This window comes from Callionymus lyra, chromosome 7, assembly GCF_982586985.1.
Source record: "Callionymus lyra chromosome 7, fCalLyr1.hap1.1, whole genome shotgun sequence".
In the NCBI taxonomy this organism is placed as follows: domain Eukaryota; kingdom Metazoa; phylum Chordata; class Actinopteri; order Syngnathiformes; family Callionymidae; genus Callionymus; species Callionymus lyra.
Window position 1 is genome coordinate 21514172 of NC_141824.1, and position 10191 is coordinate 21524362.

At 46.8% G+C, this 10191-nt stretch overlaps 3 protein-coding genes across 5 annotated transcripts; 1 reads left to right on the top strand and 2 right to left on the bottom strand.

Annotated features, from left to right (window-relative positions):
* The first annotated feature begins 234 nt into the window (after window positions 1-234).
* On the top strand, window positions 235-1970 carry LOC148075619 (transmembrane 4 L6 family member 4). The gene is made up of 5 exons (XM_087794923.1): window positions 235-411; window positions 1360-1428; window positions 1483-1637; window positions 1699-1891; window positions 1956-1970. The coding sequence occupies exons 1-5, from the start codon at window positions 235-237 to the stop codon at window positions 1968-1970; spliced, it is 609 nt and encodes a 202-aa protein (XP_087651049.1).
* On the bottom strand, window positions 1941-5827 carry rnf168 (ring finger protein 168). Of its 3 annotated transcripts, none has more exons than XM_087795500.1 (8): window positions 5627-5827; window positions 4542-4700; window positions 4033-4234; window positions 3895-3956; window positions 3014-3169; window positions 2893-2954; window positions 2758-2830; window positions 1941-2695 (listed from the first exon to the last, which is right to left on the bottom strand). In XM_087795500.1, the coding sequence occupies exons 2-8, from the start codon at window positions 4647-4649 to the stop codon at window positions 2216-2218; spliced, it is 1143 nt and encodes a 380-aa protein (XP_087651626.1). In that variant the 5' UTR covers window positions 4650-4700; window positions 5627-5827; the 3' UTR covers window positions 1941-2215. The 3 variants fall into 3 exon arrangements, with proteins under 3 accessions (XP_087651626.1, XP_087651628.1, XP_087651627.1); XM_087795502.1 differs by lacking the exon at window positions 5627-5827 and adding an exon at window positions 5149-5602; XM_087795501.1 differs by lacking the exon at window positions 5627-5827 and adding an exon at window positions 4878-5121.
* Window positions 5828-6297: 470 nt separating this feature from the next.
* Window positions 6298-9803, bottom strand: LOC148075621 (uncharacterized). The gene is made up of 6 exons (XM_087796262.1): window positions 9538-9803; window positions 8961-9144; window positions 8667-8845; window positions 8543-8603; window positions 7699-8464; window positions 6298-7192 (listed from the first exon to the last, which is right to left on the bottom strand). Exons 1-6 carry the CDS (start codon window positions 9676-9678, stop codon window positions 6403-6405), a joined length of 2121 nt encoding a protein of 706 aa, XP_087652388.1. The 5' UTR covers window positions 9679-9803; the 3' UTR covers window positions 6298-6402.
* Between the last annotated feature and the right edge of the window lie 388 nt (window positions 9804-10191).

Below are 10191 nucleotides of genomic sequence, written 5' to 3' on the forward strand. Positions count from 1 at the left end.
CCACTTTTCTCTCCAGACACGCATCAGGTCAAAAAACAGGTGAGTGGACCTGAACCAGGACCGGGTTTAGAGCCGGAGATGACGGTGAGACTGGTGATGATGATTTGGATGCTGGTGAAGAACAAGATGTAATTAACAATGATGAAGTTGATGATGAAGATGATACTACTTTTTAACTGGTACCCCTTAGAAACAGCTCAGATAAAACTCATGTATTATGTTCTTATATTACAGATGTGTGTGTCACGGTGTCTCTGCTGTGTTGGGGTCTCTCTGGTTCCTCTGGCGATCATCTCCATGATTTCCAACATTTTGCTTCTACTTCCTGAACTCAGCATCCACTTTCTGGTTGAAGGTCATGTGACCAGAGAGGCCACTTGGGCCACAGGACTGTGGGGGTCTGGGGTTCTGGTGAGACTTTTGTGTTTCTGCACGCCAGATCTTGTGTGTGTGTGTGTGCGTGTGTTGACTGTAATTTCTGAGGAGGCCCCGATCATTTAACATCTGCAGGAAACTCCTCTGTATGTTCTATCAGTCTGGGGTGACCAGTGTTCTGTTCCATGTTGTGGTGTGTTGGGGTGGGAATGTCAACAGGTTGGACAGGTTGAGCAGGAGGGCTGGCTCTGTGGTTGGCATGAAGCTGGACTCACTGGTGACAGTTGCTGAGAGGAGATCATTCCAGGCGGTTGCTCCTTAGCTTTGAAACGATCTTCCTCTCCCTCTATGTTTGATGGATCTACTGACTCCTTCAAGAAACATCTTAAGACATTTTATTTGTGCAGGCTTTTCCTTGATTTTTCTGGAACTTCTGTGTTGTTCTCAGTATTATCTTGATCTTATAAGTATATAATTTATTGAGTATTGTTTTGATTGTCTAAGCGCTCTGTGACCCTGGTCTTGAGATGAGCAAATATAAATTCCTCACAAACTACTGTCATCAATGATGATGACAGTCATCCTCTGAACACTCATCAGTGAGCCGAGAAGCACGAATGCTCCTCCCATGATGCAACACTAATAGACTCAGGGACTCATTCATTCCTCGTGCTATTAGACTTTATAACTCTGAGTTTGGGGGCAGGAAAGGTTGTTATTTTCTGTTTATCTTTTTTTCCCCTTTGATCTATACTCTTTATATTAGCACTTTGTTCATTTTATTTCTCCTTTGTTCTTGCTTTTATGAAAATGATGTACCTTTTATAGTCTGCTGTGTACTGGACATCCAATATCCCAAAGGACATCTCCAGAAGGATTGATAAAGTCGATCTAATCTAATTGTCTCCGACTTCTAGCATCCATAACTTTGTGTGTGTGTGTTTCTGACCTCCAGCATACTTACTTGTGTGTGTGTGTGTGTAGGTTCTGATGGGAGCTCGGTCGTTCATCAACACTAGCAGGACCAGAGGCTGCTGGACCTTCAGGAGCCAGGTGTGTACCACAGCGCACAAATTCCTCCTTGTAGTTGTGTAACACTTTGTGCAGATGTTCTGCCAGGTTGCCTACTCGTGTGCGTGTGTGGTTGTTGCGGGACTCTCTGGTCTGGTGAGCGCCACTGGTCTGGTTCAGGGTCCCCTGTGTTCCTTCAACAGCAGCTCTGGCGTCACATGGGGGGTGCCGCTCAAGCCCCGACTGGACGGGTAAGACAAATAACGACACATACTATTGTTGCCAGGTGACAAGTATGTGCGCCCCCTGCAGGAGCCCTGGGTACTTGTACAACCACACCCTGTGGTCCAGTGTATGTTTGCAGCCCCACGGCGTGGTGGTGTGGAACCTTGTTCTCTTCAGTGTTATGGCTGGTACCAGCGCTCTGCAGGTGGTCCTCTGTGGCCTCAATATCCTCAACACACTGATGGGTCTAGTCCTGGGACATGGTGCCCAGAAGAACCAGGTTAGTGGTCAAACAGATTAAGAATCAACAACAACTGTCTGACTCGCAATCATTTGTATTCCAGGTCAGTCCACAATGAACTGAAGAAAATAGCTTTATTTGTCGGTTGTGATCTAAACTCAAACAGTACCAGCTCAGTTATCATGAAAATAAAAGTCTCTGGAGCATAACCTTCCCTGAAACCGGGATCAACGTATTACAAAAATTGAACTGACTTGGGCTTCTGAGAGCGCCACCTGGTGGACCAACAGATGCAGTGATGAACCACAATACAAAGAACATCTTTCCTTAAACTCTGAGGTCCGCTCACAGGCTTGGATCGGTTCAGGAGTCTTCAGAGCAGTCTGAAGCTGACGTGTTCAGCTGTGGGAACAGGCAAGTCAGGGTGGTCTGTCGGCCTCTGCTTGAGGTCCCTGGGGTGGAGGTCCTGGACTTGGCCCGCTCTCGTTTCCTGAGCAGGTAAGCGTCAGCGGAGCCCTTCCGTCTGTCTGTATCCTTCTTTTGCTCCTTGTCCAGCTCCTCCTGGAGCATCAGGGCCACCTGTCGGTCCACTTCCTCCTGCTCCCGGCGCCTCAGCAGTAATGCCTCTTGCTCAGCCAGGGCCTCAGGCAGAGAGGGAACCCACTTGGAAGGAGGCTCGGATTTGGGTCCGGAATCCACACCCTCCACCTCACGGATCGTTCTCTTGGACCTTTCTCCAGTTCGTGCCACATGATTCCGATCCAGCAGAGGCCTTTGTGCAATGGTAACTTGTGGGACAGCTGCTGGGGCGTAGTGGTCCACTACTGGAGGCTGATGGTTCTCCTGAAAGCGGAAAGCAGGTTAGAGAACAAGGCAATAATTGATAGCTGCTTGAGTCCACCTACCTTGTGGGAGGATCCTATGGAAGTAAGGTCGGAGGTCAGGGTGGCAGGTCTAGCTGGGATAGGAAACAAGAACCTGCAGAAACATCAGCAAACTGAGTCCCGTCAGCTCCCGTAATGGACACAAAAAACACCAACCTGTCCATCAGCCCGCTGACCTTCTTCGGTGTTAGGTCAGATTGACGATGCTCTGGAGAGTTCTGCCCGGAAACAAGACCTTTAGACCTGACCCTGTCAAGGTCCAGAATTGCACACTTACCAGTTGTTGGCTTATGGCCCGGGCCACCTGCTCGTCCTCCTCTTTCCTCCTCTGCTCTTCCTGTATGTGTTGCTGCTCCTCCTGCAGCAGCTGGGCGATGTACTCCTCGCTGGCCTGGCGCTGCTCCTCATCCAACTGACGTTGCTCCTCCCTCAGCTGCACACAAGTCACAGTCACACACCGGACCTGCTACTGGTTCTGCAGAAGGCCTCGTCTCAAGAACTTTTCTCTGAGACCTTCAAACTCTTCCTTAACCCTGACCCTCATCTGATATGACCCCTCACTCCATATCTGACGCTCATCTTGGTTCTGGTTACAGGATAACGACTAGCAAATTCTACCGCACAAGTGCAGCAGAAGAACCAGGTCATTGTCACACATTTACTCTGAAAATTAAAGATAACAATTTTATTTTTTTCTGGTTTTCATTTCATTCTAATTTATGATATATAGTCATAGATAAATGAATGTTTATGTCTAATATATACTAACTTATGTCTGATCTGAATTATGTTTACTAATAGGGAGGAAACCAAAGTGGAGCAAAACACAAAGCTGCATTAGAAATCCCATTATGACGACTTTATAATGAAGAAAATGTTGTTTTTTTGTGCATGATAAAGATAACTTCAGTATATATTTAAGAAATAAATTAGCTGAAAAGTACATAGAAGAAAATCACTTTGCCTGCACTTTAAACTAAAAGACGGCCTGACTAGACTCACAAATCTTTCCACTTTGTTTTAACATACTTGACCTCAAAACTCTCTGTGTTGAATGCAAGGTATCTCTGGCTGTTTTTTCTCCAATGCACCTTATCTTTAAATGTATTTCTATTACTGTTTTTTGTGTGTGCTTGTGTGTCATTGAGGTTGACTCACCTTTCTTATCTCCTTTTGGTACTCTTGTCTCACTTCTCCAGGCTCACTCACTCTGGGGAAAACTGACACACACTATTCTTATTTATACGTTTTATGGTGTGGGTGTGTGTGTGCGTATACGTTTGTCTTTAAGGCTACCTTCGATTAGCTCATGCGAGACTGCCTCCTGGCCGCTGAGGCGACGCTGGCATTGTTCCGGGAACTCAGCCTGGATCTGTTCCCACAAACTCTGGTTGACCAGAGTATTTTTGCGACTGTTGTGTCGAGCCCATGTGGACACTCGCTTACGACACATCGGACAACACAGAGTAGACTTGTCGACAGACTCCTGGAAGCAGCTCTGAACACAAACAAACACAATCATGTTTTTACCTTGCAGAGGACGTGTGAGAGCATAGAAGGCATGTGTGTACATCTGTGGTACCATCAAAGTGTGTTGATGTGTGTTCTTTGCAAATGTGTGTAGCAGCAGTTTGCATACATTGAAAGTGAGAGTGTGTGTGTTTATGAGAACCTTGAAAAGGGCGTGTGCATTTGTGTACCTCTCAGAAGGTAAGCACCTGTGTGTGCCTAGAAGAATGCATGTGTTTTATATAAGTGTGTGTGTGCATGTGTATGTAAGTTGCAGAAGGGCAGCGCTTGTGTACCTTGCAGAAGGCGTGTGTGCACGGCAGTGTCACAGGTTCCAGATAGATCTCCAGACAAACTGGACACACACAGTCTTCTAGAGACAGCGAGCGTCGACCGTCAGTCATCGTAGTTCAGTGCCACCACCAACTTCAAGCAGTTGTGAGTTGATCAAAGACCTAGTGGGCACGCAGAAAGATGGAAGGTCATCATGACTTTTTTTCCCCTCAGAAACAAACTTTATTGATACCACAATGTGAAAACTGGAGCTTTAAGGTACTACCCAAAACGTTTCGGCAAAGATCTGTTACATTCAAAAACTTACATTACATTAACAACATTTAGTCAACAGGTACCATCTAGTCACATGTGTTGGTCCGCCAGGGTCTTTTTTTTTTTTTTTAGGTCCAGCAGTCCAGCTTTGCGTCACTGAAGCGGCTTCATTTTCTGTTTGACTCTTTCATCCTCAACAAAAGGTCCCAACACATTTACAATTGTATCTACTGCATGTGAACCATGTTGACTCTCCCCTTAGTGTTACCATTACGACATACATGACACACCAGTGCTTCCCCTCAACAATATCGATCACTTTCAAAGCATCATAGAATCGCTGAACCCCCTTACAAGCCAACAGGACGCTCAGCTCGTCGGTTGGCTCCTGTTGGTGCCCAAAGGAACTGAGAACACAACATGAAGCTACACTTTTAAAAACACTCATGTCCACACCTGCCTTTATGTCACACGGTGCTGCTTTCTTACCTGATCTTGTTCCTCTCATGTCTCCTTGACTGCACGTATATATGTGCACACATGTCACGTGTGTGACTTTATTCCATGTTCTATCAAATATGTTTGCATGTAAAGTCTATTTACAAACGCGTCTGCATGAGGAAGAAAACACAGTTTCATAAATGGTCTCCCAGAGGAAGAGTCCACCTCGGGTGACGTCACAGAGTATCTGGAATCTTAGGCTAACTTAAGAAAGATTATTTGTCGGGCTTGTAAACAGAACAACTGTGACTACAGTCGAACCCACGTAGATATACACCCATATTTGACGTCAAAACGGAGTCAATTGTGTCGTCATGTTGGCGGGACTCACCGATATTTTCCGTGGATGTGATGCTAACGTTAGCCACATAGCAGCTCGAGTGTGACGACGTTCCGCGCCCACTTCTGCAGGTGGGTCTACAGCTCGGTTGTGTGGCCCAACGAAAACGAATCGTTGTATCCGTCGATGTTCTTTTACAGAAATAAAGAGGTTCATGCCAGACGAACCCGCTACTGAAATGCGCGGTGTAGATCCGGGTCACCCGCTTACGTCACCGATCACGTGACCCGTAGCAGGAACAACAAAAAACAGTTTTTCAGTAAGTTACTCTCAGGTGAAAACGTTGTCCCTCATACTATTGATCCCCAATACGTTTGAATGGATTCAGCTTAAAATTTATCTCATGACTTTATTGTGATATTCCGATTCTAAATACAAACCAAGCCAAACAGGACTGATATTGTCAGAAAGTTTAGCTTCTAACGTCAACAATACTGTCATGTGCTTCAGGGGTAAAAGTGCCTACTCGGCATCCGTACATACTCGTTTGCTAAAACACAAATGGGCACAAATTCGGTTGGAACGGCTTAAACCAGACCTCCATTAGCAGAGGATTCACATAAATACCAATATCCAAACATGGTGTACCTGAAGGAAACCATCTCCATGCAGATCAACAGCACTCTCTACTGGGCTCATGATGGAAATATTCAAAGACATCATAAAAGAAAACTTGTAGTAGTTTTAATAAGAACAAAAATATAGCAAAACTGAAATCAGTTTTTTTTGACATGTCATTCCACTTCCTGTCCACTGGTCATGACAAGTCACTGGTTGGCGAATCCATCGGCCCACAAAAAGACGTTCTTCTGCTTCTCTGGCTTGGCTGTGGGCTCCAGCGCCACCTGCTGCTCATCAGAGCAGGTGTGCTTCTTTAGCTGGCGAGGGTCCGAGAACCCCTGAGTGCAGCGAGCACATGTGTACAGCTTGATGCCCGTGTGGATCTGCATGTGTGCCTTGAGCTGGTTCGACTGTCTGAACTTCCTGTTGCACACCAGACACTCGTAGGGCTTCTCGCCGGTGTGCACCAGCAGGTGGCGATGGTAGTTCTGCGGCGTGCGGAACTCTTTGCCGCACTGCTGACACTTGTGCGGTTTGATGCCGGCGTGAAGCAGCTGGTGCTGCCTCAGCTGCGACTGCAGCAGGAAGCTCTTGTCGCACACGTGGCAGACGTACGGACGCTCGCCCGTGTGCTGCCGAGTGTGGTACAGGTACAGGTGGCGCTGGTGGAAGGAGCGCCCGCACAGCTCGCACACAAACTCCTTGCTGTCGCTGTGGATCTTCTCGTGCGTGCGTAAGGTCACGCTGCTGCTGAAGCTCTTGCTGCATGTCTTGCAGGTGAAAGGTTTGACACCCGTGTTCCTTCGCCGCCTCACGCCCGCCAGCTTCGCGCCGGCACCCTCGCTGTGAACCAGCTGCTGGTGCTTCTGAAGCTGACAGTTGTAGAAGAAGGTTTTGCCGCAGACGTCGCACATGAACGGCTTCTCCATGCCGTGAACCAGCATGTGAGTCTTCAGTGCCCAAGTTCCCGAAAATCCTTCGCCGCACTTCACACACCTGCGGACATGCACAAGACATGCGGTTTCACACATGCGGTCATAAGGATAGGGGTGTGTATTGGTAAGAATCTGGCAGGGCGTTATATATAAAATGGATCCAAATACTATATGATCTGAGATTTCGAAAGATGGGAAAACACTACAAAAATATTAATTTTGCTTAGAGAAAGCACATGTTCATGCATTTACTACTGTAAGCGGTGGCATTGTGGGAAGCTAGAAATAATGAAAAAGGTAATTGTTTCTTCAGATTCATAATGACTTTGTAAACATAAGCTTTGTATATAAATGTTTCTAAAAATTGTATTCTTGAAAAGAGTGCAAACAACTGGTGCTTTAATTCCAAATATTTGTGTTACATTAATTTATTTTTGAAAATAAAAACATCTCTAATTTTTATTTATTGTGATCTTCGAATATATTAAGACAAGATTAATCAACCAGTTCTAACAAGTATGTATCGATATTTTCTTACACCCCTATATGAAAAGATGAGTGGCTCACCTGAAGGGCTTCTCTCCGTTGTGGAGCCTCAAGTGTCTCTGCAGGTTGTACTTGAGGCCAAAGCCAAGACCACAGGTGGGACAGGTGAAGGGCTTCTCACCGCTGTGGACCACGCCGTGGTGCATCAGACTCATCTTGGACTTGAAGGCTTTGTCACACTGCGAGCACTTGAAGGGCCGCTCCTCAGAGTGCGACCTCTTGTGGACGCGCAGGTTGCTGGCCGTCGTGAATCTCTTGCCACACGTCTGGCAGCCGTACGGCCGGGCCCCGGTGTGGACGGTCTGGTGTTCTCGGAGCCCTTTCTTTCGCCGGAATTCCTTTCCGCAGACGTCGCACATGAAGGGCTTGACCTCCGTGTGCGACACCTGGTGGTAGCGGAGCGCTCCGGCCGAGGTGAAGGTGCGATCGCAGGTGTCGCACTGCAGCGGCGTCTTCTCCAAGCGGTGCGTGGCTTGGTGAACCCGAAGCTGTCGAAGGAGACGGTACTTCTTGTGGCACTGGTCGCAGGAGAATAGCTGCTCTGGATCCTGGCTCTGCGCCGCCCTCAGCTTATGGACCATCATGTGCTTCTGCAGCGTCCGAGCTTTGTAGAAACCTTTGTCACAGCTGCTGCAGGGATACGGCTTGACATGCCGCGAGGCGTGTTTCTTCAGCTGGTGCTGCTGGTGGAAGCCTTTTCTGCAGATCTCGCAGAAGAAGCGCTTTTCTTTGTAGAGTTCTCGCCGTCGCTGCCGCTCCTGCTCCTTCAGCAGCTCGCTGCTCACCCCTGCAGAGGCCAGACCACTCTCTTGTTTACAGAACATTTACCTTTGCATTGCAGCAGACAACCACCATTACACATTACCTGAATCTAGCGCTGCAGGATCCGTCTGCAGCATCTCTTCGGACGCCTCGCTTGGCAGTTTCTGAACACAGGACAGGCGAGCGATGAGAGACTTTAAGTATTAAGACAAACACGAGGATCTCACCATTTCTTGAGCGGTCAGAGCTTCAATTTCAGAATTCGATGCAGAGTCCAGCAGAACCTGGTCGCAGTTGACCGCGGCATAAACAGCGGGTGTTTCCATCTGCGGCAGAAGAGGAGGACTGCAGTTTCCTGGTAGTGGTGTGGAGGCAACCGTCATCTTCACAGAGACGGGGCTATTTTCTGAGGGGAATAAAATATGAGTCATTATTTTTCCATCATTCTTGTAATCATGATAATTAATCATGATTATTTATAATGTTAAGGAAGATTGTAAACATGTTGAACCGGTTCTCACCCGAACACGTCTGGACCATCTCGGGCACACATGAGCGTTTGACCTTGGACCTCACTGGTGGTCCTTGACTCTCCTGTAAGGCCTCTGTCTCCTCAAACACGTCTGTGTGGAGCTCCTGGAAGACGCAGCAGATCTTTCTAACCGCCTGTTTCACTGCTGCATTCAGGACCTCGGTCAGGAGAGCCTGGAGGGAAACAACAGTCTTGATTCCAAAACCAGCACTTGCTAGTTCTTAAGTTAGTATTTTATCAATACATTTATGTTGAATTACACAAAGTCAGATAAATTGTTAACACCAAACCCAGGAAAGAATTAATACATTCACTATCAAACTTGAATTCAAGAAAAAAAACAACTAAATATAATGCATCTCTCTGGCCATGCCTGTTCACTAGTGACATCGCATGTTTCCTAAAAATGTATTTATCTCGCTCTGAAAAGGATCCTGGCGTCATCACCGGAAGTGACTTGCGGATCTCCCTCCAAAGATTCTTTCTTACAAAGTTCTGTTGAGGACAGAGAAAAGACCGCCCAGGACGGAAGCGACACCACTACCTCCATACAAACATCTACACACCTGGGCGCCCGTTCCTACAGAGCACAGCATTTCCGAACCGAGGTTTTCCAAGATCACCGCTGTGGCGGATTCAACCGCCACCGCCAAGATCTGCTCGGTTTGACAGCGGAAAGTTCGTGACGCTTCACCATGGTTCCTCATCCTGTTCCCCGCGCTTCTGCAGTCCAGAAACGGTACCGAGAGAGCGCTGGGACCGGGCGGTTTGTACAGAAGATTGGGTTAATTTGCAAAAGAGTATAGCTGGATGGTTCTCCGCTTCAACATGGCCGTCTTGTTTACATCCGGGGTTTAAGGTCATCGTCTTCCTCGTTGTCAGGTATAACAGCTTTGCCATGCTCTGCTGCCGCCTACAGTAAATAGCATGTTACTGCATGTGTGACTTCGTCGTCCACTGGTTGTAGATAATAAACAAAAATTGTGTGTGTGTCAAAAAATAAATGATTCAATACTTTTAATGTTAAGCCTTTTAAATTCAATGTAAATAATATCATACCCGATAGGCAATACTAAAAGAGTAAAGAGCTACTGGATCGAACCAAGCAGATGTCCAGTCAATTCTTAAACTAATTCAATGCTTAAAAAAAACTATTTTTGTAATTTAAAAAAGGTTCAACATTTGTAGTGTTGAACTCAACCATTCAATATTCTGATGGC